This window comes from Cyclospora cayetanensis, unplaced genomic scaffold (genome assembly GCF_002999335.1).
Source record: "Cyclospora cayetanensis isolate NF1_C8 unplaced genomic scaffold, CcayRef3 CcayRef3_contig_21, whole genome shotgun sequence".
In the NCBI taxonomy this organism is placed as follows: domain Eukaryota; phylum Apicomplexa; class Conoidasida; order Eucoccidiorida; family Eimeriidae; genus Cyclospora; species Cyclospora cayetanensis.
The window spans coordinates 159378-186074 of NW_020312159.1; the positions used below are offsets into that span (position 1 = coordinate 159378).

Below are 26697 nucleotides of genomic sequence, written 5' to 3' on the forward strand. Positions count from 1 at the left end.
CACACACCCAGAATAGTACTTTTGACCCTAAAGGCTGTAGTGGGCTCTCGTGGAGTGCATGAGAACGAAATAACAGAGTTCAGAAAATCCCTCGGCGCCGGAGTGGGAGGTCCAAGGCTCCGACGACTGGAAGGGCAGGGTTCGAAATAGGCTGAATCCCCCTATGAGCTGAAAGTATTCAGGAAATTTTATATTAGTGAGCAAAAGAAAGGCACTGCAACAAGCCTAGGCGGGTGCAGCAACGAACAAAAAGAGGACCAGCAGGCCTTGCAAACCAGTGGCGCTCCAGTGACCTCTGGCAAGAGAAAGAGAAAGGCAAATACAACCGTATTATCTAGTGTTAGAAATATAAAGAGTCGAATTCCTCTGTAGATCAGCTATAATTGCAGCACGAGGGTCGCATCCGGCGGCAAGACACAGCCACGGAGCATCTCCGGACTCGCAGGGCACCAGACACCTCAGTGGTAGAGTGCCGAGGTAGCAGCGAAGTGTGCGTCCACTAGCATTCATACGGGGTGCGGTGGTTTCAAAGATTGTTCTGATATGCCTTTCCACTGTATGCTACCCATTAAGATAGTGCTGCGTGCGCAGGGCTCCGTATGTGAATAATGCGCACAGAGGTCACTGGCGCAATGCACGAGCAAATGCCAGGTAGTATGACACAAGCCTCAAGACTCTGACACCTTCACTCCATCCCTCCTTGCCTCTTTTCATCCTCTTTTTAGCTTTTAGTGTATCCTCTGGCTGTAGCAAGCTAGCGAAAGTGAGGAAAAGCAAGGAACGACCCCCACGCCACGGGTAAGACCAGGCAGAAGACACTTCGGAAAGCAGAGCTTCCCACTTTTTTGCGGCCTCGAGGTCGTCCGTCTAAATCTAGTAGCCGTTAGATGGCTCCTAAACATCATACACATCGGGAAGGGCTGTATAAATTTGTAGAAAACAACCGTGCAGCAACGAAACGCTTCACCCTCTCACTAAGGTCCACGAGAGATGTGCATCGGGCAGACAGGACTTTCGAGTGCCTCTTCACGCCTCTCTGATAGATCGCACATACCATGCTCCCTAAAGAGTAACAAGTGTTTAAGCAGCGGACGACGCGCCACCGAACGCCGTTCACTAACCACGGGAGGCACCTGAGTTTTTACAACCCATCGCTCATTAGGCCACCCACCACAGGTTTCGCGGTGCATAAGAAAGGACGCAGAGTAAAAAAATAACGTTCTTGTTGGCTAGATGGTTTCAGTGCGTTTCACGCTCGAGGAGGCTGCCTGCCGAGCTCCTGTTCCCATTATGCCCACATACTGCAGCCTAAAGATGGGCGCAGAATCCTTCTTGCCCGAGAAGATTTCTGCAGCAAATGGTAGCACTGCAACTGTGTCGCTACAGTTGGGGTGTACGCTGACCTCAAGCCTGAGCAAGGCACTGTTGCCCCACTGAGCGAGGACGGCGTCTCCGGTGCCGGTGAGAGCCTCATCCAGCCCATCCGGGGGTTTCTCTGAGGCCTCCCCCTGAGCGCCCCCAAGCTCATCTAGAAGCTCGTCATAGGCACCAAGCTCGACCGTTAAGCTTCCATTCCAGTCTAGATTCCACCAGGCGTCTCGTTTTCCTGCCTGCCCCTCTGTCTCGCCTCCCTGCAGCTGTTGCTTTTGCGGCAGTTGTTTGCCGCGCTGCATGTAGCCCTTGGTAGCGGATATGAGAGTGACAGTAACGGGGGAGTCTGCACAGCTGGTGAGGGCAAGGAGCACCACTCCCTTCTCTCCCTGCAGCAGATGGCCTACATCGCCTACCACTCTGCAGTCGATGGAGGGCAGCAGCAAAGCGGCCGAATGATTTATTCTAAATGGCGGCACAGCCTCTGGACTAAGCTGAGGCTTGACTATAATGCGCTCACAATCGCAGCAGCGCTTGGTGCAGCGTGGCAAGAGCAAGCGCCTCTTCAGGGGCAGAAAAGAACTGCCCGCCGCGGCAGCGGCAAATGCCTCGGGAGCCTGTAGCAGCTCCTGCAGCCCTACTCTATCGTGCATGCGTAGGCAGCGAGCTGCAGTAAAGACACGGCTTGTACTGTATACGGGAGTTATGTCTGGGTGTCCTGTATCTATCAGCAGCTGTTCTGCATGCAGAGGTTCCGTGTATGCGGGGTAACGCCTCATATCTTCTGCGGCAGAGAGCGAGTAGGTGGCAGACGCGTCTTCTGCCGCCGCTTCCTTTGCATCTTCTGCTCGAACGCGCTCAGCAGCAGCAGCAGCGGCTGCAAGAGTGTTTTTCACGCTGCATTGCAAGTGCTGGCCCTCCGCGATGGCAGCAAGTGGCACCTGGGGAGGGGCAAAGGCCCACCGCGAGGGTCTTCTGTACGTCCAGATATTCATCTCTCTGAGTTGTTTTTCCCCTTGTGCTTCCGTTTCTTGAGCGTCCTTAAGCCTCCAAGGGGCTGCTGCTGCTGCTGCTGCTGCTGTTACTGGAAGCGCCGCAGGTTCCCTGCTGTGCGGATTGGCTGCAGCGGCAATAAGCGCAGCGACAGCATGGCTCTTGACGGTTTGCTGCAGCTGCCTCCTTCTTTCCTTCTCGAAAGCATTGTGCTGCAAGACTTCCATCAGTTCTTCGAAGACGATGACGCCGAGGCCCTCTCTTTGGTGCTGGGAAGCCAGTAAGGGGAGCACTGCAGGTATGGAAGACGCAATGTCTGCCGCCTCGGAAGTCCAACTGCAGTGGGCACAGGAGTAAAAGTAGAGATGCGCCCTGCTGCAGTACGCTGCTCGTGCAGGCGCAGGAATAGGATCTTCCCCTCCAGCAGTTGCCCCTTCGGCGTCATCAGCTGCATCTCCATCAAGGCTGGGAACAGATAAAAGACTGTCGCAGCGCTGTGGGGCGACAAAACTGGCGAAGCACCCCGCTTCCTCCAGTTGCTCTGTGACCTCCCCAGCGTCTCCTTCGCATGCAGCAATAACGAAGCGCTCACCCTCCCGAGCAGCAGCCGCTGCCGCTGCTTCTCCTCCTCCCGCTGCTTGCGTCTCCAACGTCCGATCGCAGTCCGAGGCAGCAGCAGCAGCAGCTCTAGCGGCGACCTCCGCCGCTGCAGCCGCAGAGTCGAAGCGCGCAGCAAGAACGGCAGGGTCCTCCACTTCGTCCTCAGGCTGTGCAAATGGGAACGCTGCCGCGGCTCCAGCTGCACCGTCCAAAGGAGACGCACCGAGATGCCCTCGCCCTTCTTCGTCCTTCCGCCTTCTAGCGAGCGACAAGGTGTGCAGACACCTCGGGCAGGTAAAGCACTTGCCACAGCGCAAGCCACAAGCGGAGGCCTCTCCAGGCGGGAGAACATCCAAGCACCCTGGGCATATGTGGCACTCGACCTCGTCGAAAACCTGCACCGACAGAAGTTGCACTATTGAGCCAAGCTCTCAAGCCTTGGCCCTTCGCAAGGCACGAGACGTAGATCAATCGAAGGGAGCCACTGCTAAAGGGCAAATACTGCTGGGGGAGTTTCACGTACATCGAGAGGCGACAAAACCTTCCCACATGGCTCACACAAGTACAAGTCCTCCAACATGAACAAGCAGCCAGGAGCAGAAGTTGTTGCCTGTGACGTGGCGGGGGTGTCGGCCGCCTCTGAGTCGCACAGCTTCTGCTGCTCTGAGGCAACGCGAGGATCGAGGAGAGACTGCGAGACAGAAAAAGGCAGAGAAAGTTCCCGTTTATCGTGCATCAAAGACGGCCCTTTGCTGTGAGTCAGATCCACATGCAGGTAGGCATAAACCCCGTTGGTAGTGGTGCTGCTGCTGGTGCTGCTGCTCCAGTAAATGAGCTTTGAGAGCATCATCTGTTGCTGCCTCAAGACATCGATGAAATTGAAAGGGGGGAGTGCGGGCACTTCTGCCCAGCCATTCTCCGTAGATACTGCTGCTTGTTGCGCCGTCGTTGCTGATGCTCCTTCTGCCACAGCTGCAGCGGCAACAGCGTGGCCTTCTGCATCAGCAGGCACCGCTGCTGCTGCTGCTGCTTCCTTGCCAGACGATTGCCGATCCATCATCACTGGGGTCGCCGCACGAAAGTTCATGCGCGTGCGCTCTGCAGCGCTGCGGGTGATGTGTTGATCTCGACTGTCGTCACGCTTGAGAATGCTACGCCGACGAAGGAGCTTCTATTTGAGTGGAGCTAGGAGTTCGCCTGCAGGGGCAGCACGCCTACTGCAGCGGCTGCTGCAAGTGCCGCTGCTTCTAGTCGTCCGGCAGCAGCAGCAAGGGGTCTGTGAGTCGCTTTGGTCGTGGCTTGCTGAGGCTGTCAATGCTTCTTAGTATGTCGGTTTGTAGCTGAGACCCCCTCGCAGACGACGCACACAGGAAAAACGCGGATTTCTAAGGATGAAGGAAGGGAAAATAGACGGCAGATCGATATCTGTGGCCTGAAGATCTCAAAAGAAAGAAATGCCACGGAAAGGGGGGGAGAAAGCCTCCGTCACTCTACACACCTGGAGGATAGCACTGCGCCGTGCGGCCTCCTCGGAAGAATTCCTTCTAATGGACAGCGTCACTACACTGCCGACCTCGAGGGTGTCTGAGGGAACATTTGGACAGCAGCAACAGCAGCAGGGATTCCGCAACTCCTCCGCGAGTAAACCACTGTTCGGGCTTGAGGGTATTAGCATGCAGTCGTGAGGCCTTCCTTACTGCCTCATCTAGCGAAGCAGAGCAGCTGCAGAGGAAGGGGTGTGCGCTGCGTCGGACCGGGAATGAGAGAGCTGGGGATTGAGAAGGACTGCCTGTCTGAAGTGAGGAGCGTGATGAGTCCGCTGTCGCTGAAACCTCCAACCGTCAATCGCGTGCATGCGGGGGGTCTGCTTCCACACCGGAAGTCGCAGCTGCTGGACGCTGTCGTGTGGCCGTTGGTCAAAGGGATACTGGAGGGGAGCCCACCGCTGCCGAAGGGCATCCCCGAAATACCTGAAGGCGTCGGGAGCATCCGGAAATCTTGAGCCCTTAGAGCAGCAGCAGCAGCAGCTCGGGAGCTGTGCGGACAGCTGGTGCCGCTGCAGTGCAGTTCGCCAGCCTTGAGCCTCCTAGCCCCTTCCGGTGCATCACTTGTGCCTCAGAAAACGGGAAGAGGAGGCGCCAGCTGCATGTTCGGCGAAAAACACAAATGCTGATGCCGTCGGACGCGTTGGCTGCAGCGACTCACAGGACTGTGACACCGACGCTACACGAATGCGAAAGGGACCGACCACGCTCTCAGAAATGACCTTTCGTGGGTAGCTTTTGCGTTTTGGAAGACATGAGACGCAGCGGAGCTCACCCCAATGCAAGAGGCCGCCTCTTATCTAGCCACTCGTCCTTACGGCCATCTCAGCATGCAGCCCGTTGTCTGTCGTGTCTTTTCTTTTCAGATGCTATCAATGGGGGAACGCTAATGGAAGTAAATTGGAATTTGTAGACTGAAAAAAGCGAGTTGCTGCGATTGGATATCTAAGCGTGGTAGCGCAACTTCCGCAGTTGGACATCCGTGGAATGGCATCTCCTAGGTCTTCACCTCTAAGAGGCACTGCAGCCCCCAAAGGCCAGTGCATGCGTAATTCTGGGGTGATACAGCCCCCGCTATGAGTCCTAGCTGTCCACGTAGCACCGTGCGGAGCCAAAGAGACATCTGTTGCAAGAGCACTCCTTCGGTGCTGCCTTATCTAGGGTGAAGGCGAGACTCAGCTGAATGAGGCTTCGGCCTACAGGCTTTATTGTCTTGCATTGCATTGGTGTGAAAGGCGGAGGCTTCGGGAGGAGAAGGGGAGGGGGGCGCGCAAGGGAAGCCCGAGAGAAAACGAGGGGTAGCAGTTTGTTGCGCCATGGAACGCCACGCATAGGTGTTATCCGTGAAAGCCGCCAAGCGGCCTGTCCAAATCACCATTATACAGTCTCTCCACATAAAAGTACGCAATTTAGAGGGATTCTAAGGGGAACAGAGAGCAAGGAAACCACCAGGAGGAATCCTGTGTCTGTCTGCCTGTTTCCTCGAGGCAAATCCTCTGCAGTAATGCCTGAAGCTCGCACCGCTACCGCCTCCTGCAGCAGTGCATTCTAATGAGCCTGAGGGACAAAAGTTCGGCCATTCTCTATTCCTTGTCCTTTATGGCATTTTGGGCTCGCATTGCATAGCCCTTTGTGAGCGCTGGAAACCACAAGTCACTCAAGTGGCACACAGGCAGAACGTTCTCAGTGGGAGCTCTTCCGTGGGTAACAAGTAGCTGCTGGCAACAGCGCTCCCTTCTCCTTGGTGCCCTAGGAGGTAGCTCAGGCGCGTGCCATTCACATCCTTCTACGCCACTACGGGTAAAAAGCACACTGAGCCTGCGAACCACCACGCGCACACGCCCCTCCAAAGAGGCAAGAGACACCACGAACAAGGTACTTAGGTGCATGGTACAAAGCAGACGACCTTAGCTTTCAAGAGGGTTAAGCCCCTGTCAATGCAGGAGGCGAGTTGCCGCTGCGGAGGACGAGCACTTGAGGGACAGAAATTACCAGGAGAGCCACTGGTACCTCTACAATCGAGCACAATAGGGCAAGGACTCGACCTCCGCATTGGCTTTCAGGTACAGCATTTTTTCTGGGTTGACTTAAATCGCAAAACGGGCAAACCCTGGTGCGTCCCCCAGTACTAAAGACGTAAATGCGTGTGCTTGGCTTGCTACCAGCTGCAGTAAATTCTAGTGCAAGTGCCTTCCAAGACCTCGCGGTGGCTGGAAGCCGATGCACGTAGAGGGCAGACGTGCTCCCTCTCTGTGCATTATTTGAACCACAAGCATCGGGCAAACGGCAAACAGGCGAGACGTTCTGATGCTTCAACTGCTGGGGGGCTTCGTCGGCTCGCCTGAGTTGACTCTATCCTCAACTTGCATGCTCTGTGCTGAGGGCAAACCTTCATGCACGTAAATTTGCGAACTATTTCAAAGTAGGAGGCACGGGGGCCTCTTAAAGAAGTACATCTGAGGTGACTCGTCTCTATCGGCCAAACACATAAAAAGGCCGAGGGCAACAACATGGAGGCGTAAGCCCTTGCGATGGCTAATATACTGCTGCTTGGAACCCTCAGGCACGACAGTTCACGAGGCCTCCTCCGATAGGTCTCGTTCTTTCAGTATTTGCACCACGACTTCCAAACGCACTGCTAATGCATCAGTGGGGTGGTCGGGTGAGACTCGAAATCTATGTCCTCTGACTTCAATTCGCAAACGTGAACGGAAAGCTTTCCCACTGCAGTTCTGCCAGCCTCTGTGAAGCCTGTAGAGGCCCCCTCCCCACCCCCCACCTCTTCCCAGCACGCATGCTCGGGCCGTCTTCCTAATTAAGGTGCGCTGCAAACCTCAGGGTGACTCCCAGTGAGATCGGGAGGGCAGACGGACGTGCAGTGCCACCGATAGCCACCCCCTGCTTTCCTCCCCCTCCCCCCCTCCTGCGCACACAGCGCGACGTTTTTCTAGGAGAAAGTGAAGTGTGCTCCTAGGGCGTTGCTCAATGGCCCTGATGCTAAGATGCAAAGTCGCTTCATGTGGCACAGAAAAGGAGGGGAAAGGATGCAGCAGCAGCAGCCACCCGTTTAGGGACTGCAGCAGCCGCAGCAAAAAGGATTGCAAAAACGAGAACTGGGCGGGCAGCAACAATAGCAGGGCACAGAAAAAGTCATATTTCAAGCTGAGAGAGCTGTCAACCCTCCTACAGCTCTCTCAGAGCCACACCAGCAGCAGGAGTATCGCCATCGCCACTGGCTTGCTCGGACGGCTGAACTGGGAAATCGGCTGGACCCATTGCCGGCGTGGGAGGGCCGCTGTCCGCGTCAAGAGTGAAGAACTGAAATCCTGTTTCCCTCCCCTTTGCTTCAAGTGCCAGTGGGGCTTGTGGTGGAGGCACGTCTACAACGTATGTGCCTGCAGGCTGCGGGTTGGCTAATGCCTTGACTCCTGGCGCTGCCACTGGCATGCATGGCAAAGTGTCTCTTGCTGGACGAGCCTCCTCTGGGGGTGCAGGTGGTTGGTGAGACTCTGCAGAGACAGACGCATACGCCCAAGTTCGCGAGGCACATCTGGTATAACCCCTTAGTCGCGTTCCTACCGCTACGCCGCACTGGTGTACGCAGAAGCTGGCTCTGCTTACAAGCTACACAGAGGCAGCAGCTAGCTAGAGTGCTTGTTGCTCGACGCTATCCGAAAGCAGGAGCCAGCGGCAGACAGCCTTACGGAGGTCGTTGAGATACGGCGCGGCTTCCTGCTGCACCTGCCTATACACAGCAGCAATCTCCCGAAGAGCCGCAAGAGCTGCTTCCTCTGCTTCATGCTCCGCATCCTCAGCAGCAGCGAAAGAGGCGGCTGCCTCCGCCGCTGTTGCTGTTGCAGCCCCTGGTGTACGCGAGTGCTGTTGCTGCTTTTGGCGCAGTATGTGCTGCTGCTGCTGCAGCGCCTGCTGCAGTGTATCCGCATGCGCCTCCAGAAAGGCCTGGGACTCTGCGAATGCGGCGTCTAGCCGCTGCATGCCCTTGAGAAACTGCTTTCGAACATGATCGAGCTCCTGCTGCTGCTCTTCCCGCTGCAGCTGCAGCGCATAGTCACTCATATCTTCTGCGGCAGCAGCCCCACAGGGGAGCTGCTGCTGCTGCTGCTGCAACAGGTCCAACGTCCGCATGCACTGACGCAAGGCCCCTGCCTGCTGCTGCACGCGTCCTTTCTCAAAGGCATAGTGTCGGCACACCAGCGTTTGCAAGGAATCTGTGCAGGCACGCCAACAGCGCAACAACAGAGCGGTAAGCGACAATGCCATAGCACACTACACTCACACTACACTCACACATCCTCTAGGGCATACGTAAAGATTTCAACGCGTAATACGCAGAGATGCCAAATCACATGTGCAACAGGCCTTCGTGCTCTTACTGCTGCTGCAGCCACCATCGCCACAGCCCCTACTACTGCCCACGTTTGACGCCAATAACTCACTCTCGATTTCCTTTACATCTGCGTCTGCGACTGCAGCCGCTACCTCTGCTCCCTCCAGCTGCGCTGCTGCTGCCTCTGCCGCTGCCTGTTGAAAGAGCAACAAGCTGTCCCTCGCAGTCTCCCACTGCTGCTGCTGCTGCAGCAGCCTCCTTTCGAGCCGCCTGCTGCTGCTCTGCTGCCGCTGAACATCCACATGAAGCTCTTCCTCCGCCGCATGCGCACTGCGCAAGCCTTCTTTAACGCGCTCTATCTGCCATCAACAGACACACCACGCCAAAATGCAGCAGTGTTTGCGGAACCCCTCCGCGCAGCATGCGTAGGTACAAGGAGCAACAGCACATAGGCCTCGCCAGACGGGAGTGCAACATGCCAAGAATAGTTCTCCCCTGCCTCTCCAAAAAGGCTCCCGCCCGTGGCAGCAGATGAACATACGTCTGCCAGACAGTTCTCCAACTGACGCTCCAGGGAGCGACGCCTCTCCTCCAGTTGCTGAAGTGCCTTCTGCGCTTCAGAACGTCGGCACTCCAGTGAGACAGCTCGGGTAGCGAGACCCTCTGCAGAATTTTCCATGTGTCTCTGCAGCAATCAGCAGCCAACACACCATGGAAGTAACTCGCACACGCTAACCGCTCAGCACGGAATAAACGGTGCCGCGGGGCAAGAATGCGTTTTCTCGAAGCAGCAGCAACAACAGCAGCAGCAGCAGCAGCAACAACAGCAGCAGCAGCAGCAATGTGAGCCCTAGGTTTTTATTCTCTCTTTCTCACTCTTAACTTGTGTAGGAAAGCATCCGATGCTTGCTGCTGTTGTTGCCATGCGGCAAACTGTTGTTGTTGCTGCTGCTGCAACAAGCTGATACCCTCCACTGCCTCAGCTGCTGCTCGAGGCAGCAGCTCACGCTGCTGCTTCTTCAGGTGCTGTATCAGCACCGTCTGCTGCAGCAAGCGGGTACTTGCGCGCAGCCGCATATTTTGGGGAATAAGGAGCTTTTCGGCCTGCAGCAGCAGCAGAAGCATCGACAGACGAGGTGCAGCAGCAGCAGCAACAACAACAGCAGCGTAGAGATGACGCAGGGCAAAAGCGAATCACCAGCGAATCGCCGCTTGCTAAGAGCAGCCCAAAGGCTCGCCGGCAACAGACTACATCAGCCTACATCTGCGTCTTCAGCAAGAGGCAGATCGCAAGACACTATTTTCTTGCTCAAGGTCGCCGCATCCTGTTGCAGTCGGGCAAGATGATGATTCAAGCGCAAGAGGGGCTGTCGCCGCTGCAGCAGCGCTGCAGCAGCAAGTGCGGCAGACACCCCCCGTGCAGCAGCAACAGTCACCTCCTGAAGCAGCGGCTCCTCTTCCGCGAGAAAACTCTCAGCGGTTGCATCAGCAGAAATCGCTGAACCGACAGTAGCGGCAGGAGATGCAACAGCAGCAGCCCCCGCGTCAATGCCGCCAGCGCTGCCAATATCTAAAGCCTTGTTCGTTCCTTCTTGCCCTTTCTGCTGCTGCTGCTGCAGCTCTCCTTTTTCCTGCCCTTCTAGCTCTCTTTTTGAGTTGTTCGAGGAGGAGAAAGAGGACGCTATCTGCGGCTCCGGGTGCTCCTGCTGCAGCAGCTGCTGCTGCTTAAGCGCTGCACGTCCACTAAGACGCCTGAGTGCTGCTTCAGCTTCAGCCTCTGTCACAGCAGACAGCAGGAGCGCATGCAGGAGGCGCAGTCCCTGCTGCGAGGTGACCTGCAGCGTCTGCTGCAGCAGCAGAAGAAGTTGTCGAAACACTAACTCGAGGTAATCTGGCGATTCTTCTTCCCATAGATCCTCCTCAGAGAAATGTTCAAAAGCAGCGCACTGCAGTTGGGGAGCTTCTTGAGGATCCTGCTGAGAAAATTCCCGAGGCATACCTGGTGGAGGAGGGGGTGGTGCTCTTCCAGGATCTACCACCCCTCCTACCCCCTGTTCTTGTTGCTTCTCTTGTTGTTGCTTCTCTTGTTGTTGCTTCTCTTGTTGTTGCTTCTCTTGTTGTTGCTTCTCTTGTTGTTGCTTCTCTTGTTGTTGCTGTTGCTGCACGCGCTGAGAGACGAGTGAGTGCTGCTGAACTTTGGAGAGAATCGCATTTCGAAGCGCAGGCCTCTTAGCGACAGATCTGAGGAGCAACTGGCTTGCAGCAGACCGCAACACAACCTGCAGCAAACAGCCCACAGCAGCAGCGTGAGCAGCACAGACGGCGGAATAAGTCCAAGAAAATTTACTCACAAGGCCTAAAACGCAAGGCGGGTGTACGTGCATGAGTGTCGCAACCGACAACAAGGCTGCAAGTCGACTGCCTGTGTCAGGCTCGACAAAGTGCTCGCATTTCAGAATATGCTGAGTTGGATGTTTGTCGTCCGCCTGCTGCTGCTGCTGCTCACCTCTCCGAATCCAAAGTCGGAACTCAACAGCTTCTGGGGCAGCTGAAGCTCCCGCAGCAGCTGCTGCTCTACCAGAATTTGTTGGGCGAAGTCGCTGCCGTTCAGCTGCTGCTGCTGGTGGGCTGCTGCTGCTGCTGCTGGTGATGCTGCTGCGAGGTTCCCCTCGCTGGGCTTCGTCGTGAGAGGAGAGGCGGCAGAGGCAGCGTTGCTGCCTGTGCGCGTTTGGTCTGCCTGCTGCTGCAGCTGCTGCTGCTGCAGCTGCTGCTCGAGCTCCCCAGAAGGGAAGCGTGGAGCTTCCACGTCGTCTGCAGCAGCATCAAAGATACATCTTTGCGTGTAGACAGCTGGTGTGGCCTCTCCACGGTGCCTTGCGCGCTGCGCCGTCGCGCCTGCTGCGTTCGCAGCGGGCTGGTGAGGCCCCTAAAAGTGCTCCTCACCTTCCTGATTCAGAAGAGCCGTCCAAAGGTGGAGCAGGTGCTGCAGCTCATCGACAGAGCGAACACTGGCTGCTTGTTCCTCGAGCATCAGCAGCAGCTGCTCCGCTGTATAGCCAGACACGACGGCAGCAGCTGCTGCTGCAGCAGCTGCTTCTCCTCCTCCTCCGAGGGTCAGCAGCACATCTCTGGCTCGCGAGAGGAAAGTTGTGCTGCCCTGCACGGAGGAAGCTACCTGTGGAAACATGGGCAGAAATCGTTCCTACATGAGTGCCGGCTCGCACCCCACCCACGAACCCCTAAATTCGGCAGGACGACTCAGCGGTAGCACCAGCAGCAGCGGGAGCGAGATGCAGTCTTCGAACCTCATCGGCCTTCTTCTTGACTTTCTTGAAAGACTCGGCAATGCGATCCCACATCTTCGGATGCAACTCCAGCCAGACGGGGAGCGAAGGGGAGTGCGCCTTCCCGCTGGCACTAAGTCCGCAGAACGTCTGAAGGAATGCAGCAGCGAAAGGGCAGCAGTACCGCAGCATGCAGAGTTCGCATCGGCCGACTTCCTTCGCCCGGGTAGGGCCCTTCCCCCTTACAGAACCTCCGCGAGAAGAGAAGGGGGAGCCATCAGCTCTACGGAGACGCTGCCGATGTCACTTGGACGCAGGCAACGCGTGATCCCCCGACTCCATGACTGCCATTTCAGGCGCTTTCGCCCCTGTTGATGCTGCGCTGCAGCGGTGAAAAGCAGCCCCACTGGCCCCCCCCGCATCGCTCGCAATGTGTCAGCAGTTCGCACCCTAAACATGCAATACTCTGGCCTATCTGCTATCCTCTACACTTGGGGAAGTCATACGTCGGAGGTTCAGAGGCGCGTCGTTGCCTGCGCCGCAGCAGTCATCCGCGGAGAGCGGCCGTGAGGCGTGTTTGTCCTCCAGAGAATGCTGCCTATTACTAGCTAACCACACCGATGGACAGGAAATAATAGGTAGAGAAATCCTCTCAATCTTACAAAACGCTGAGAAGGGCCGCACCCAAAGGAGAGCACGAACGAGCACGGTCAATCGCCACAGACATACATCCTTCCTCTTGTGTCTGGGTAGCAGCCCCATGATGGCATTTCACTGGGAGGCAGGAAAAGAATCCCTAACGCTCCGGTAAAAGTACTCCTAGGCCCTTTAAAATGAAACACACTCCATAGTCTCTCCCAGTTTCGACCCTCCACGTGTTTCGCCACACCCAAGCAGTCCCATCCGACACCCTCGCAAAACTGTTTGTCAGATAGAGAGAATAGCGTTGCCGCTTACACCAGGCCAGAGGTGGGTGCTCAGTCTGCATTCCTTTAAGGACAAGGCTCCTTAGCCCTGCTGGGGCCTTCCGTCTGTTCATAGGGTTCCGTAAGAATGCGCGCAGCTCGATCTGTCAGACTTCACAAGACGCAGTTAGCCTCTTTTTCCGAGGGACCACCAAGGGCGCACAATCGTTTCCCGGTTATTAGTGTTGGGGGCTGAGGATGCACCAATGACAAGGCCTGCGTCTTTTCGCTGCATTTAGAGGGCAGCTGCAGCGTGCAGGCAGCTCTGCGCCGAGGGGAAACCAAAAAGCGACCCCGGGGGGCCCCTTTCGCGAAGTGCCGAGGACCAGAGGGTCCCGGATACGTACGAGCACACAGTACTGCAGTTCTCAAGACCATGCGTAGAGAGAAGAAGTAGGCAGGAAGATTCGTAGTAAAAGGCCCTTCTCCTTGTCCGCACACCGTGCAACGGATGGCGAGTGCCTGACACTTACAAAAGATGTGACCTCTACCTGACGAGAGCCCTTCGGGTAGCAAAAAAAAAAATCCTTTCAAGGGACATGCCTCTCCCGTGTCTCTCCCTATTGTCCCGCAAAACCGCATGTCTCCAGAGCACAGCGTGCAGGCGCGTCGCAAAGAACCTCATAGCAGCAAAAGCCTAGACACGTTGTGCGCCACACAAGGAGTACTCATAAGAAGACTAGCGAACTAGTCAATATGGAGAAACGTCATCAGATGCACTGGGGTGCATGCCATGAACGCGGCTATGCAAGCGCTTCGAGGCCCCTTTCGGGCACCGTAAGCCTCGTTTTGGGCCCTCCCCAGTTGTACCAACTAGGAAAGCATTGAAAACTCTCCTGCTTCACGAATGGGGTCGTCCTCCCCATGTGCGTGCAGACACGAAGGCTTCTCGCCAAATGTACACCAGCCTGCAAACTTGCTTTTGCCAGCCCCCTAGGCCACGTCGCTACATGGAGAATGATCAAGTATCCCATTCTCTTGCGCACAAAACTTCAAAATGCTTAGGGTCCCACGCAGCGTCCTCGACAGTAGCTCGTATATGGTGGGCACCTTATCGTTTGTTGATTGGATCGCACTAGCTGGCGTACAACCCTCTAAGCGTTCCGGGCGCAACTGAATTAGCTGACTGGAGAAGCAATTGAGCCACAGAAAACAAAAGGACCTAAGCACCCTTCGCCCGTCCCACCCCCCCGAGTGTCCTATTCAGTGGAAGTGCTGCTGCTCCCCTAGCACTAACAGTGGCAAAAAATGGTAATTTCCCTAGTGCATGCTGGGAACTAGCCTGCCCATCATGCTTCCTGTCTCCTCAGGATGATGCGTGCAGCGTTTATTGTGCCCATACACGGACGTATACACGCTGCTGTTCAAATACGGGTCAGTAGGCTGTAGATAAAAGCGGACCCTCCCCCCATTTTTTCTGGAGCCTGAATCATGGGTGATGCTTTCCTGCACAAGCTCTTCAGGCTATTTTAATCGGCATCTTCCAACCTCCTCTAGATTCTTTCTAGCGGAATTATCCCAAGAATATGAAAGGCAACACACATGACCTTTCGCGTAGCTTCACAGAGAAGAAGGCGGCTGCTGCGTGTCTCTTCATCCTGATCCAGCACCTTGCAGTTCATGTAAAAGTCCGAAAAGAGGCAGGTCACCCTATATGTGAATTCTGCCAACCTGGGCACAAGAGAAGGCGCATGCAGCCAGCCCAGAGCATATATCACGATGAGGCCGGCGAAAGTGAGGCTCAGTCTGCAATTTTTCGCCCGCTGTTGCTGATGCTACGGGTGGGGCGGCAAGGCAAGAGCCACGAGTGTGGTGGTTGGCCAGTGTACCTGTGGAGCATGAGGTCGTCAAGGATTCCATAAAGGACATCCGGAAGCTGCAGCAGGAGGAAGGCCAGCTGCCTCTCACACGGCTCGCCGATTCGCAGGCAGCCTACAACCACCATGATACGACCGCACACACCACCAACATACATGCGTGCGGTAGAACATGTAAGGCCAACGACAAGCAGCGCGAGCAGCCAGCAGCAAAGAGGCGCAATTATTACTTGGCTCTAGCGTCTTGGGATCCATCCCGGCTTTTCTGAAGATGGAACAAATGCGGGCGTAGGCATACAACAGATATACAGCCGTATTGCCTGCGCAAGAAAAGACCCCCAAAACAGATTCCAACTCCTGAGCATGTGGGGCACGTGTGGAATCATAGCAGAAAATGCGCGCAACAGGCCAGCCCTTATCGCTTCCTTCGCCCCTTTATACTTTTGTATCTGACTCGTTATACCCTTCCTCCTCTTCATGACCTCCGCAGCAGCTGCAGCAGCAGCCGCTGGTGTCCTTGTTGCAAAAAGCCTCCTTACCTCTAGGATCTAGCATCTTGTCAAATGAGAACTGATAATCGGTCGTGCGGTTCTGCTTCAGGTCAAAGTACTTCACGGCCGAATACCCCATCACTTCCGCGCGCTCGTTGACACCAATGGAGGACGCTGCCGCTTCTTCTGCAATCCGAGTGATGAACACGCATAAGCCACACTGTCACAGGCAAAGCATGACTCTCAGACCCTTCCTACCAAATCTGCTGTTTGTTCTTTTCGCTCAACAAATCGTTCGATCCCTCCCTGTCTCCCTCGCTCGTGGGTTCCCGAAAGCTCAACGCGCAACGTTCCCTACGCCATAGGGGCGGACCTCCTTCCTCGAGTGCGCGCCTGTCCAGTTCCTCCTTCGCTCGGCTCACAGCTTGATCCAAGAGATCGACAAGTCTGACCACCTCTCCGCTGCGGGTCTTAAACTTCTTCCCGTCGGAGCCTTGCACCACGCCAAAGCCTGCGTGCGAGCATCTAGTCTGACCAGGGGTATGCCAACCTGCGCAACAGTTACGCACGCCACAGGACACCCAAGGCCTTAAATTAACGCCACAGAGCCCCTTCGACAGAATCTGGAACGGGCTTTTTCGCCTGTACAGCCCACATGTTTGATCTATACACCTAAAGCCGCCAAAGCAGCGGGCTGCAGCAAGCACCCTTCCTGCTGGTCTCCTTTAGCACCTGCGCGCTGAATAGAGGAAGAGGGGAGGGCACTGGGGAGAAAGCTACAACACCCACAGATAGTGCAAGCAACGCAGAAAGACCCTGCAAAGGGATACAACAAAGTGGGTGCATTGTAAGCATGAGAGCGGACCTGCCATCCTAGCGGCCTCAAAAAGCTTCAAGAAGTGCTCTTCTTGGCCCATGTCAGTAATGTAGATCACCCAGTCGTTGCGACACTCCACGAGCCTGCAACGCCCCCCGTACAAGTCATACCTCTATGCCCTTTTTTTTCACTCGAATGCCTGCTTGAAGGAGCGCTTACCCACGAAGTCCTCCAGACAGGTCATTCGGCATCTGAAGGCTGAGAGGCATCTGATGGTTTCACTGCAAATGCCTACACAACGGCTCTTTTCTCTCGCCTTCCTAAAGCGTGTGCAGCAAATGCCACTTCACCAAATCTCCCGGACGGACTCCTTGCAACACAGGCACTCTTCTTCGAACGAATTGCCCCCATGCAAAAGTCCCCACGCAGCAAGACTCAAGGCAACCAACCAGTCCTCTCCTCATCTCCCCGGAAGGAACCAATTTTAGGCACACTGACCTGTGTCGAATGGACGCAAGGTCCGTCGAGTCGTAGCCGTAGCCCCCATCGCTCTTCACTGCCATTAGCGGCACATTGTTGATTGACGTAAACAAGCATTGCGCTCCCGCGCTCTCCTTCAGCAATCTGCAAAGACGAGTGCAGCAGTACACCCACTCGCGGAGGTTGCCAAAGCGTGGCTCGCAACGCAGAGGAAACACTCCAAAGAGTGATGCTGCTGCTGCTGCTCCCTCTCTCTCTCCCTATTAAAAGAAGGGAAAAGGTCTCTCGCAAGCAAGCGTCCGTAGGCTCTTCTGCGCCGTTGAACAAACGGACTCCTTTTTCCTTAGCTCCTCAAAGACCGAGGGCAGCATCTCGTTATACGCCGACTCTCCCATCTCTCTCAGTTTGACTCCCAGCCGGCTGTACACCTTTTCAAACTCCTTGCGGCTCACGTCACATATGGCCTTCCACAACTGGAGAGCTGTGGGGTCTCCGCCTGCATGGACGGCACCAGACCACCAGGCTTGTCTTGCTACCACGGCGACTGCCCTATCAGCAGCAGCAAAGCAGCCGCGAAGAAAGAAGGCCGCAAAGGTGAGAGACAGAGGGGCAAGCGCCAAAGGGGCCATGCACGGCTTCACAAGGAGCGCAACCCCGTTCAGTCCCCTTAGTGTGGAACAAAGGGCGAGAGGTCGGACAGCGGCAAACGCAAGCACACGAAGACAAGCAGAGTATGCGGAAATCAAAAGAAGAGATTAAGCCTCCTGGACCGTCCTTACTCTGCAAGGCCACAACTGCCTCCCTCGCTTTGGCCTTGAATTCCTCGTCTCGATCAAATCTTTCTTTCGACGCTCTATATAGGACCTGCAGATCTCCGATGGCTGGTGTGTTTGTCGCACAATCGGGGTGCTCCTGCATACAAAGATGCAGAATGATCCTAGCGTTCTTTGGGCACAACACAGTGCGCTGGCTCGCCCTCTCGCGAAGACTTTTTCTTGTCTGTTCCAGCAAACAGCTCAGAAGGCCGAGCTCGCAACAACCCCAAACCCCTCTAAACCAGAGGCGGACCTGCATGATGTACTGGATAAGCATCCCGAATTGCGTTCCCCAATCTCCGATGTGATTTACTCTATCAACCTCATGGCCAACAAATTCCAACAGGCGGGCTGAAGGCAGGCACAACAAGCGAAGTCACAGTGCAGCAAGGAAATCTGCAGCAACAGCAGGCCCAGCCAGGGCAGCAGCGTCCCCAACACAATCCAATGGAACCGACACCAGGAGGCAGGCTTCCCAAAAGGCAACTACTGCAGCAGCAAGGGCAGCGGCAGCACAGAGGCACGCCTGCTACCCACGCGACAAGGCTACACGTGGCAAGAACCAGCAGCATCACGACAAGCAGTCACCGGCAAACAGTGCCGTGAGGTTGCAGCTCACATAGAGACTCCCCAATGATGGTGGACCTCAGGTGTCCAACATGCATCTCTTTCGCTACATTTGGAGATGAAAAGTCGACCAAGACCTTTAACCTTGAATAAACCAGCGATCGCGAGGCACACACACGTCGCATAAGGGGGGATGACAGACGAAGACGGTTTGAAGGACGCCAGCAAGAAAAAGGGTAGCTCGAAGCATTGCACGAGGGGCAGTGAGTGGCACCCGAGAGGCGAAGGGGGATGCGATCAGCGCCGCAAAGGAGCTAGCCACAGCCACATCGCTCAAGAGGCAACTAGCGGCCGGTACGGAGAAATCATGGGACCGCAAACAGACAAAGCAGGGGGGAAAAGGAGACAGGAGCAGCCTTCACACTTGCGCTGGCAGACCTTTTATCGGCCTCCACCTTTATAGGGGCTGAGAGAACTTCCTTCAGACGCTTCTCGATCCATGCAGAAGAAAAATTGACGGTTATGAATCCTGCGTACATCATCATGAGGAGACAGGCCAGACCTAAAAGCCTGGATTGGAGCGGCATCTTGCCACCCACCGCCCCTCTCTCCTGCCCCCCTCTCCATCTCCCCACAGACACACACGTTATTTAGCCTTTTGAAAGTTTTTGTCACGAATTACGGGGGTACACGCACACAAAGCTCGCCGAACCTAACCTTGCGGTGAAGTCTCGACTTTTTCGAAGATGTCGGTATGAAGGTTCTCCTTTATCTTTTCTGCAACCTCCTTAGGGGACTTGAGGCCAAGGGTCGCCTTGTGTGTCTTGAAGAGCGAAGGTGCACTATTGCCTGAAGGACAGAAAAACCATTAGCAGGGCAGCACCTGGAGAGCCAATATGTAGCCATCCCTCCTCTGTCGCCCTCCCCCTTCAGGGAGTGTATCGCCAGCCAGCTGACTGCACCTCTTTCCTTGCCCCCCCCTCCGTTTCCTTTCCCCAACAAAGGTGTGCGCTGGGGAGAGGAGACGCTAGAGGATGGCGAGCTTCGCTGAGTGGTGTAAGCAAAAGGACTTATGGGCGCTCCTGTTTGGATTGCACAGTGCATACATGCACTGTGCAATCCAAACTGCGCATCCAAAAGCCTCAATAAAGCTTTACGAGAGAGACAGGGCCAAGTAAAGCGCAGAAGAAAAGAAGGCAAAAGAGGAGGCAGGCGCAAGCCTGTACGTATGGAGGAAGAAATCAGCGCCCCCTAGAGAGAGAGGAGGAAAGCGCGAGCGCGGAGAATGGAGGAGGTCCTCTTTAGAGGATTTTTGAGGATCGGAGCTCTAAAAAAACCAGGAAAAGGTGGAGGAGCTGTACATTGGAAATCGCCAAACTTGGAGGTGGCAACGATAGGCCTATGTTGGACTGTGGGAAAGGCCGCAGCAACTGCTTGCGCGAAGGCTTGTCTGACCACCGCGTTTACGCCCTGGCGCACACCGAAAAAAGCATGCGTTAAGCTCTGAAACTAAAGCCTTCTTGGATGAGGGTAAGGGGGGCGTGGGATCGGGGTAGAGCCTTCACCTGCATCGTCTTGGGTGGTGCGTTAACAGTGGAGGGCATGCTAAAGGCGCGCCAGAAGGACACAAGGAAAAGCAATGGCAGCTGAATCCTCGCGCAAAGCAAACAGAAAGGCAGCGCGTGGGGCAATGACTGCACTTTGGGCCGTATTACGGGGAGAAGTGCTTAAGGCTGCGCGTGACACAGAGAGAGACTCGAGGGTTCTCGGCGCAAGTGCCCTGCTGGACCTCTAGCGCAACGAATGCACAAAAAAGAATTTCTAGCTCTGCTGATTTTTAAAATGGGAAAGATCAAGCCGCGTTCCGCCACCTGCATATTCCCAGCTGTCTAGAGGGCTGTGTCCTCGGCTTCGGCCCTCGAGGCGCAGCGTGCGTTTATGACCCCAAACTCACCTTCTGCACTGCCTTCTAGATGTAGCAATTCGGATGTTTCGGAACAGAGAACTTTACAATAAAAGGACAACTCGAGCGCCTGTCTCACGCAGGCCAGCAACCCCACGACTCGGCGCTCGGGGGGAGGCGAGGGGGCCCTACGATGCCTCTGCAGTTGCTGCCGCCCCTGCAAGGCGAACAGCCCTATGTGTTGCACAAGTCAGCACTATTCACTATATTTTGCGCCTCAGGATTTCCAGCAAGACTCCTTCCTGCACTGCAAGCGCTGCAGGGACAGCCCCCCGGTGCTGCTTGCTACCTTCAAAGTACGCCGGCTGCCTGGTGACTGCTTGCCCTCCTGCCTTCCTTGGGGAAGTGAAGGAAAGCAACAAGCCAGCGGGCTCTTAAGGAGCCTTAGGATGCATGTGGACTGCAACCCTCTCTTGGACCGTAACGCATGCCGCCTTTGAGAGCAAGGCGTGGCTGGCGTGTTTTGCACCCTTCCTGGTTGACTCTCTCTCGCCGGGTGTATGACTGACTGCTGGCCTTGCTGTCGAAGCCCCTAAAGCTCCATCAGGAGTCTTAACGGGAGACTCGTGCAATTCTCAGGCACCTCCTCGAGTGCCTGGTGCCCCTCTGTTGTGATGCTCAGCGCTTACAGCCCCCTCCAGAATGACTCCTGGCTGCCGCTGCTGTGGGGAGCTTCAGGCAGGCGAAACCTCAGAGCGTCTAGAGGCTCTTCAGTGCGTCTTGGAAGCAGTTGAAGCGGCACTGGCTGCCGCAGCGCCCAAACAGCTAATGCAACTGCAGAACGCCCTCACACGCTGCTCTTTCCGAGCCACCAAAGAAGCTCCCTGTGCGCTCGAACGGCAGCACCAACAACTGTGTGCCATTTCTGCTGAAGCCGCTGCAGACCTTGCCGCTTCCCTGCATGACGCTTCTTGCGTTGATGGGGCAGCGGCAAAGATGCCCCCAACAACACCCACACCTAGGACAGCACCACTTTCGGCAGCAGACGATATTTTGGTTGACACAGTGGAACCGCTGCTATGGCATTTGCAGCAGCAGCAGCTCGCGCTGGTGCAGCAGGCCGAAGCAGCTGCAGCAACAGCGGACAAGCTGCAGAAACAGTGCTTCAGGAGCAGTAATAAGAGCAGCACGGAAGGCGATGTGGACGCATCCGCACAACCAACTTGCGTTGCTAGGTTGTGTGTAACGGCGGTGTCTCTGTTGCAGCGTGATACTGCCTTCAAGCTCCAGCTGCTTCAGGAGGTTGCAGCAGCAGCAGCCACGGCAGCAGAGACGCAAGGGTCGGAGGCCGCTGCTGCTGCTGCAGTGGCCAAGGCAGCTCGGTTAGCGTGGCTCACCCACCCCTTTATCGCCTCCCTCAAGCAGCAACTCCCCCTGCTACGTCGAAGGTGTTTGCAGGAGCAGCAGCGGCAACAGCAGCAAACAGCTTCAGAGGGAACTCGGCCTCAGAGGAAGCAGCAACAGCAGCACAGCACGTGAGCGCGTTCGTAGCCAGCCAGGCGGAAAAGCTCCCGCGTGCTGCTATTATTGCGAGAGAAGCGCACGTGTAAGGCATCCGTTCTACGATTGAAACACAGTGTGAGCTACCAAATTGCGCCATTTAACGGTCTGAACTGCTTGTGGTTCGCACTATCTCCTGGAAGAGGGGGCGATGAGAACATGAGCACTTGCGGCTGGCAATGTGCCGCGCGCAAACACCCCCCAATAACAATAGTTTACCCCAGATGACCGCAGCTGTCCAGCCAGCGAGTGCACCCACCCTCGCAGTTCTCACTGATCCTGGCAAGCGCTTGTTTGTCTCTTCCATGAAGGGTGGTAGCATTAGACCTTTCCAGCACTTTTTCTCCGTTGGAAGGGGGAGGAAAGGGCTACTAGCAAAGTGGTGCAGCGGGCAGTCGTGGTGAAGACGCCCATTCGGCCGAGTGGCTAGGGTCACTTTGGCTGCCTACTTGCCTCCCTCCCCCCACCCCCCTTTTGCGTAGATCTGTATTTTTGAGTAAAGGATATTCTTCAAACGTGGATTATATGTATGAGTTTGTATAATATTGGGACTTAGTAAAGAAATAAACCATATCAGGACAAACAAGGCACGAACGGAAAAAGCAGCTTAGAACTGTGGCCGCCGAGCCCGTGGTCACTGGTGCGTTTGGTGCCTGAAAGGTTTACACCACCTAGAGCCCAGACCTGTCCTCGTTGGGTATTTTGCGATAACATTCCCATTTCATTGGTAAAGTATTCGCTAAAGGATACCAATCTTAGCAAATTGCGCCCTACTCTGCGCCAGTGTGCGCGCCTTTGCAAAGACACGTGTGGAGATGACTGCCCCGGCCAGCACTTGTATTTAACTGGTGCCTTGTGCGTATTCGCCATGCATCTGTTTCAGCTTAGTCTTCGTAGCCAAATGCTTGCGTAAAACTGCCTTAGGAAGGCTTTTTGCCATCAAGAGGCGAGCGCAATCATCAATTCACTGCAAATGCGTTGAGCGCGAGGTGTTGTGGATGACGGCCGATCCAGCTCTACGCAGTAGACAGCCAGCAGTTGGCTAGGCCTCCAGTCTCCTCCTCCTTAAGGAAAACGCCTGCGTGTGTGTGAGAGGGTACTCTTGAAAATATTTTTTTGAACGATGCAAGCGCCCTCAGGGAGCACCGATGGCTTTCCGCCAGCCTACAAGACCCCCTGGATACCACCGAAGCGCCGGAAAGCCGTCATTATTCAACCCCTCAAAAACCTATCAGACACCCAGCAACTGCTGCTGCATTGTTACATCTCATCAAATGATAAGGGAGGATTATGTTCAAAGGCACGTGACAGCGGTCAGCAGCAGAAAACGCCTCCGGTGTGTTACAGCTGGCAACTGCCCGTTAGCGCCCTTCGTGAGCCCTCTGTATCTAAGGGAATAAAAGCAGCATCTGCTGCTGCTGCTGCTGCCCGCTGCACGTGTGTGGGACCGTGCAACGGCGCCGAAGAACCCACAGTTACGGGCGAGACTCCAAGACTGAGCTTCACACTTCCAAGGACCTCCAGTGGCTCTTCGAATTTCTTCTCTGCGGAGGACGGGGGATGCACCCGACAGGTCGCCGCCCCTATGCCGTGCTGCGCTGTCGTTGCTGCTCCCACGCACTCAGAGGTGCCCACAAACACCATTCATTGCGTATAAAACCCTCTTTAGCAGGTGAGAAAGAGGCAAAATGCCACGAAAAGCACGGAACGTCGTCCCCATTTAGATTCCCTTGCGTTTTATGCTGCGTCTCAGGGCCAGCAACCAAGCGTAGGAATTACTGGGGCCCCTCCGCATGTGAGTGGCAGCTTCGTATGTGCCCACCGAGCGTTTCCCCCTTCGGTGGACTACCTAAGAAGCAGCCAGCGCTGCAGCACCGTCACCCCACCAGGACTGGGAATTCAGCAGATTCTGCCCTACATACAATCCCGAATACATCCTCTCTTTCCTCTACCATGGCTCAGACCATCAGCAGCTGCAGGCCTGCCCCCTGCAACGGTGGCTGCGGCTACTGCGGCTGCCGTAGGAACACTGCGCCAGCGGCAGAGGTGGGCAGAGCTCCCAAGCCCTCCTCCAGGCAGGTCCCTCCCATGCATTGTGTACTCCTCTAAGCTCCGCAGCATCATAGTCCACTTCACGCTGCCTCCCTCCTGCTCCCTCCTCATTCATCCTGTGCGGGGCGGCTATCCAGCGCTTCCAGCGCATTGCCCTCCGGCTGCGGGGGCCCCGGAAGAGGCGCTTAGGGGCCCCCGCAGCGTCCCAAGTAGTCAGTTTTTGCGGATTCTCAAGAGCTGCTCTTACGCCATCCCTGGTGGAACCTACTGCCGCCTGTTCAGCAGCAAACGGTATGGAAGGCCCCTTGCAGAGACCCTTGCCATGCAATTCGTGGCCAGGCTTCAGAAAGAGCTGCATCCAGGGGGTCAGCAGCAGCAGCAGCAGCGGGAGCTCCAAGGAGGAGGGGGCCCTACAACGGTGCGTGGCTCCACAGGGAAGCCCAACACAGAGAAGCGCCACGCAGAAGACCCTCGGCCTTCGGAAACTACAGAAAATTCTACTAACTCTAGCGCTACAGCAGTCCCTGCATGCGGCAGCAGCAGCACGCCTGTGGACAGGCCCCAGAGTCAGGGGCGGTCAAAGAGTAGCCAGGAAATAGACTCAGAAAAAGGCAGGGCAACAGACGGGTGTGGGGCGGAGCCCTCCGGGGGGCCCCCTCACAAGCGACCCGGCGAGGAAGCAAAAGCTTCTCAAAGCGCAGGACCAGCAGCTGCTGCAGATTGCCATGACACCCCCGTGGCTGTGCAGCCTCGCGCCAGGGGACGTCCAAAAAGCAAAGGAGGAGAGACAGCTACAGCACTTGACGCAATTGATCCCGAAGGTGCTACACCAGGGGGCGTGCTCCAGGTGCAGTCTTGCGCGGTAAGTACAGATACGGATGCCCCGCGAACCGCAAAAAAGACTTTGCAGCAACAACGGGAGGCAAAGAGGCAAAGGCGTGGTGCCAACGCCTTCAGCAACAGCTGGAACGGCAACAAGGGCGTCAAACGCCGTGGGAGGCCCCCTCAGAAGACCGCAAGCACCCCAAGTATGACCTCCTTAGGGGCCCCTGGCAGCAGCCAACGGAGCAGTCCCAACAGCAGTGGCAGCGCAGCGGACAACAACGGGCTATCCCCCCTTTATGCTCTCTCCAGTAGCACCGAAAGTAATCATTCAAACAAACTGCACTCGTCTGGCGCCCCTGACGAAGGCGAAGAGGCACCCAAGAGGACTCAGAGCACAGCCGCTGCTGCGGCTGGCTCTCGAGGCGCCAAGCGAAAGCACCAGCAAGGAGAGCTGCAGCAGCAGCAGCGGCTGGCCACTCCCCCGCGATGGCAGCAGCCAGGAAAGCGGCTGCGTCCGGAGCAGCATTATCAGCAAGATGATGAGAGTCAGCTACAGCAGCACGGGCAGCAAAGCCAGCGGCAGCACGAGCATCGGGGGGAAGTGGCTGCCACGCCGAAGTGCCGAGCGGCGGGCAAGGGAGAAGCAAAGCAGCGCTAGCAACGGGCTCGCCAACCATCGCTACATCAGCACTTCCTGGCAGCGCCCCTCTTGTACAAATAGAGAGACTTCTGCCAGTGGCAAGGAAAGGGGGCTGCCCCATGCACTGTTTCGGCTTTACTCGCGCAGACGGACGGGCTCTACAGAGAGCACATGCCGGCACCTGAGGCATACAGATGAGGCCGTGCACATGATGAGCAATAAAGGGAGGCACTAGCAGACACTCGCAGCAGATAGCGGCTAGGAAACTCACGGAATAATAAGCCAGTCTAGCCGGCGATACTGTTTGCGCTGTTGATGCTCATGCCCTTGCTGCTGCTGCTGCCGCGGCTGCGGACTGTCTTCCTCCAGCAGCTCGGCAGGCTGCAAGAGAAGGGTCATGTTCGCATCAAACCACCTTAAACAGCCCCTCACTCGGACTGTGTGGCTGCTTCCGCTGTCCCCGCTGCTGCTAGTCGGGTCCATTCCGCAGCTCCGCAGCAGCTGCAGCGCGTTGGGCTGTACGCACACCTCGATCTGCTGCTGCTGCTGCTGCCACACACGCAGCTGTCCAAGGGCCCTCCCGCAAGAGAGCCCCCGGCTTCCCGCAGCAGCAGCAGCATTTTGACGCACCCCTGGAGGACGGCGGAGGACGCGCTGAGGCAGAAGATGCCCTGGAATGGGCGATTCGCGAAGCAACAACAAAGTAGGGTTGGATGCATACGCCTTAGGGTGTAACGCCGTTGCATGCGCTGTACACTGAGGCGGACAGTCCGGAGAGGGGCAGCAGCTCGCAGGTGGGAAAGCTAGGTGGCAGCAACGGAAGCAGAGCACGAGAGCCGAAGGAGGAGGAGCTCGAAACTCACCAGTAAACCGCAGAGTTAAAATGCGGGAAGCCAAGACTGCGCTGCGTTTCGATGCGGCCGCCGCATGGAGAAGATCTGTAGGCAATACAAAAGCGGCGACAGTTGCACAAATCATTCCATTCCAGCGGTAGCGACTGCAGCCGAATGCGCTTTCTCTTTAGCGATTCTCCTGGAGGCAGCATGCGAATTGGCAGGAGCTAACCGAGTTTGAGTTGCTTGTTTTTTGCTGCATTTAGCTTGGCCTCGAATGCGGTGCGCTTCTTGCTTTCTTGGGCGCCTTCTTGGGGTCCTGGTGCTTGCGATGCCGCTGCTTCCGCCCCCTTGAGCTCTTTATCCTCTGCAGCGGCTGCTGCTGCAATGCTTTGAGGCTGATGCCCCCACGGCAACAGCAGCTCTGCCACACGGATATTAGGGAAAATAGCCTCTGCACCTGAACAATTTACCCCAGCCGCGGAGGGCTTTTGCCGGAGCAGCAGCAAGGGATCAAAGTTAGGACTGCAGAAGTCGAGTCTGTCGTCGTCATGTGCATCTTTGGGGTACTTTGATAGCTCGGCGTTTTCGCCTGGTGGACGCAGCTCCTCCCCAGTGTTGTCGCCTGCTGCTGCCATTGCAAGAGAAGCAGCAGCTGGAGAGGTGAATAAACGCCCTACTCGCTGCTTAGCATGCCTTAGACCCCCGAGAAAGCGGGTACTAGTGGTCTTCGCTCTGCAGATGTCTGAGAGTCTCGGCAGTTACCAGAGCGAATCTTCACCTACAAGGACC

The 26697-nt window shown here is 56.1% G+C and overlaps 6 protein-coding genes across 6 annotated transcripts; 2 read left to right on the forward strand and 4 right to left on the reverse strand.

Annotated features, from left to right (window-relative positions):
• Window positions 1-1229: 1229 nt before the first annotated feature.
• LOC34619046 lies at window positions 1230-5886 on the reverse strand. Its single transcript, XM_026337894.1, has 3 exons — window positions 5713-5886; window positions 3488-3880; window positions 1230-3359 (listed from the first exon to the last, which is right to left on the reverse strand). The coding sequence occupies exons 1-3, from the start codon at window positions 5884-5886 to the stop codon at window positions 1230-1232; spliced, it is 2697 nt and encodes an 898-aa protein (XP_026193679.1).
• A 1195-nt stretch (window positions 5887-7081) lies between these two features.
• Window positions 7082-12215, reverse strand: LOC34619045 (putative uncharacterized protein DDB_G0271606). Its single transcript, XM_026337895.1, has 11 exons — window positions 12162-12215; window positions 11800-12031; window positions 11363-11667; window positions 10905-11135; window positions 10119-10829; window positions 9733-9960; window positions 9398-9541; window positions 8966-9215; window positions 8163-8737; window positions 7696-8015; window positions 7082-7232 (listed from the first exon to the last, which is right to left on the reverse strand). Exons 1-11 carry the CDS (start codon window positions 12213-12215, stop codon window positions 7082-7084), a joined length of 3201 nt encoding a protein of 1066 aa, XP_026193680.1.
• A 2383-nt stretch (window positions 12216-14598) lies between these two features.
• On the reverse strand, window positions 14599-19696 carry LOC34619042 (arginine--tRNA ligase, cytoplasmic). The gene is made up of 15 exons (XM_026337896.1): window positions 19658-19696; window positions 19454-19601; window positions 18810-18941; window positions 18531-18621; window positions 18145-18236; window positions 17779-17876; window positions 17490-17622; window positions 17044-17206; window positions 16729-16854; window positions 16279-16373; window positions 15787-15963; window positions 15462-15599; window positions 15153-15242; window positions 14935-15037; window positions 14599-14776 (listed from the first exon to the last, which is right to left on the reverse strand). Exons 1-15 carry the CDS (start codon window positions 19694-19696, stop codon window positions 14599-14601), a joined length of 1803 nt encoding a protein of 600 aa, XP_026193681.1.
• A 1064-nt stretch (window positions 19697-20760) lies between these two features.
• LOC113147411 lies at window positions 20761-21534 on the forward strand. Its single transcript, XM_026337897.1, has one exon. The coding sequence runs from the start codon at window positions 20824-20826 to the stop codon at window positions 21532-21534; it is 711 nt and encodes a 236-aa protein (XP_026193682.1). The 5' UTR covers window positions 20761-20823.
• A 1144-nt stretch (window positions 21535-22678) lies between these two features.
• Window positions 22679-24641, forward strand: LOC34619041. The gene is made up of 6 exons (XM_026337898.1): window positions 22679-23182; window positions 23257-23411; window positions 23518-23725; window positions 23789-23972; window positions 24042-24428; window positions 24565-24641. The coding sequence occupies exons 1-6, from the start codon at window positions 22679-22681 to the stop codon at window positions 24639-24641; spliced, it is 1515 nt and encodes a 504-aa protein (XP_026193683.1).
• A 566-nt stretch (window positions 24642-25207) lies between these two features.
• LOC34619040 lies at window positions 25208-26543 on the reverse strand. The gene is made up of 4 exons (XM_022732351.2): window positions 26138-26543; window positions 25936-26010; window positions 25344-25743; window positions 25208-25253 (listed from the first exon to the last, which is right to left on the reverse strand). The coding sequence occupies exons 1-4, from the start codon at window positions 26541-26543 to the stop codon at window positions 25208-25210; spliced, it is 927 nt and encodes a 308-aa protein (XP_022587410.2).
• Between the last annotated feature and the right edge of the window lie 154 nt (window positions 26544-26697).